The sequence below is a fragment of the Acyrthosiphon pisum genome, chromosome A3, assembly GCF_005508785.2.
Source record: "Acyrthosiphon pisum isolate AL4f chromosome A3, pea_aphid_22Mar2018_4r6ur, whole genome shotgun sequence".
NCBI classification, from domain to species: domain Eukaryota; kingdom Metazoa; phylum Arthropoda; class Insecta; order Hemiptera; family Aphididae; genus Acyrthosiphon; species Acyrthosiphon pisum.
Window position 1 is genome coordinate 30,174,865 of NC_042496.1, and position 2,021 is coordinate 30,176,885.

Consider the following 2,021-nt stretch of genomic DNA (forward strand, 5'->3'; position numbering starts at 1 on the left):
TGCGGCTGACGATTGAATCATAATTATTGGACTACGAGATATTTATTTATAATATAAATATACGTATATATACATATTATACAATGCATATTTGGATTAATTAGCATTAAATATTACCTGCATTCAGAAATTAAACTGTCCGCTTGATAAATTAACAACCAATTTATATTTTTTTTACCAATAAAACTCTGTTGTTGATATATTTAAATTATTTACTTATTTATTTATTTAAAAAATGTAATATACAAAAACAGAATGAAATACAATTGTCCAAAATATGAAATACCTAACTATGTAATTACTTATCCATTCAATATTTATTAGTTTTTATAAAAAAAAATTAAATGTAATAGTTAATAATATTATATAAAATATTTGCTGTAATAGGGGGGGGGGGGGGGGTGGAGAATTTGAAAAAATTAATTTTCGGCAGGTGTTTGGTGGTGAAGAGGGATTATGGTTAAGTCAGGTTTATGATTAAAATCTGAAAATTACAAATTAAATGGTTTAGAATTTATTTATAGATGATGCATGTTTAGGGTGACCATAAAAATAAAATAAAAATACGGGACACTTAAGTTACTTAACTAAATATATTAATATAAAAAAAACAAATTAAATGTATGCTGTATAATAGTTTTTAAATACAAATAAAATATTAATAAGTATAAATATAAGTATAAATATAATATGTACACAAAAATCCCAAAATAAATTATTTTGATGACTATGGCAGGAAATTTATTCTTTTGATGTTTTTGTATACTTTTGTGCTGAACTGATTTCATTGAGTATCTTAGTTTCTTTTAATATAATATTATAAAACTCATTACAAGATAAGTTTTTAAAATGTGTTTTTACAATTATAATTGATTTGATAGTTTCAACCAAAAATCGATTTTTTTTCATCTGTCCACAACACATTAATGGTTGAAAAAATCCGTTCTACTGCAGCATTTGTTCCCGGAAGTGCCAAAGAATATTCTACAATTTTTGATATGTTAGTTGTATCAATGTCATGAGCTTTAGTGTATTCAAATATTTCACACCACTTAACTTCTACTTTATCTGAATTTTTAGGTGGTAGAGTGCGAGAAATTTGGCTACAAAACCGTGGAGCTCGATCATTTGGATGCGCGAGCGAGTAGCGTTCTACCGGCGGCACGAGTATAGATTTAAAATATGTTCTATTGAATACTGTGATACTAAAAAGATCGTAGAATAAAAAAAAAATAAATAAAAAAATTATAAATTAACAATAAAGAAAAAAATGGGATTATACGGGACGTTAACATTAATACTAACTTGTGAAATATTAATTAATTTTTAACATCACTTGAACTGAAACAGTTAAATGCACTACAAAAATTCACCATTTTCTAATTGTACCTGTAGACTAGAATATAAAATATTAACAAACACGTCAATTCAAGCAGAAAGAGCAAAAAGCTGAAATTGACGGACGTCAATCACAATATTCACAATATTTATGCCGGTAAACATTTAAAATGAATACGGTACGACGTATTATCAATAAAGACAGAGATAGAAATACCTAAAGTATTCGCTATCTCTTTCTAATACACTCGCTCGGTTTTATTTACGCTAGTCATATGGGCGGTGAGCGTTCCAGTTATATATAGTTCAATGAGATAATATAAGAATGGATAGGACATAAGAACTTATCACATGAAAATTTAGTGATACTATTTTTAAGGTTATATGGGGCAAATATTAATGCGATAAATGATAAATAATAATAAATATTAAAATATAACATAATTTTATTTTGTTAAAATATTATTCTCAAATTTCCATTTTCCAGGTTCAGGTGGCACAACAATCAAAATACAAACTGACAAATATCTTAAGGCGCCCGGTGCCAATGTTATTTTGACCTCAAAAACACGGTTTACGGGAATAATGATCCTGCCCTGTAGAGTTAACCAAATTTGATAATTTTTTTTTTATTAATAGAGGAGAATATTCTACAGCCCGCATCGAACTCCTTTTTTCGATAT

At 27.1% G+C, this 2,021-nt stretch overlaps 2 protein-coding genes across 6 annotated transcripts in view; one reads left to right on the plus strand and one right to left on the minus strand.

Annotated features, from left to right (window-relative positions):
- LOC115034406 overlaps nucleotides 1-1,740 on the plus strand; it is a 4,917-nt gene extending 3,177 nt beyond the window's left edge. The window contains exons 2-3 of one of the 3 annotated variants that reach the window (XR_003839766.1): nucleotides 882-1,000; nucleotides 1,081-1,740. Coding sequence is in view for 2 of the 3 variants with exons in the window: in XM_029491234.1 (XP_029347094.1) it covers nucleotides 1,081-1,148 (68 nt within the window). In the remaining variant the exon portion in view is untranslated. Of the gene's footprint in view, nucleotides 1-881; nucleotides 1,057-1,080 lie in introns of those variants that run through there. The other 2 variants (XM_029491234.1, XM_029491235.1) reach the window with 2 other exon arrangements.
- The window catches only part of LOC100570184 (nose resistant to fluoxetine protein 6), a 125,830-nt gene that overhangs the window by 98,992 nt on the left and 24,817 nt on the right, over nucleotides 1-2,021 (minus strand). The gene's annotated exons all lie outside the window — the stretch shown is intronic.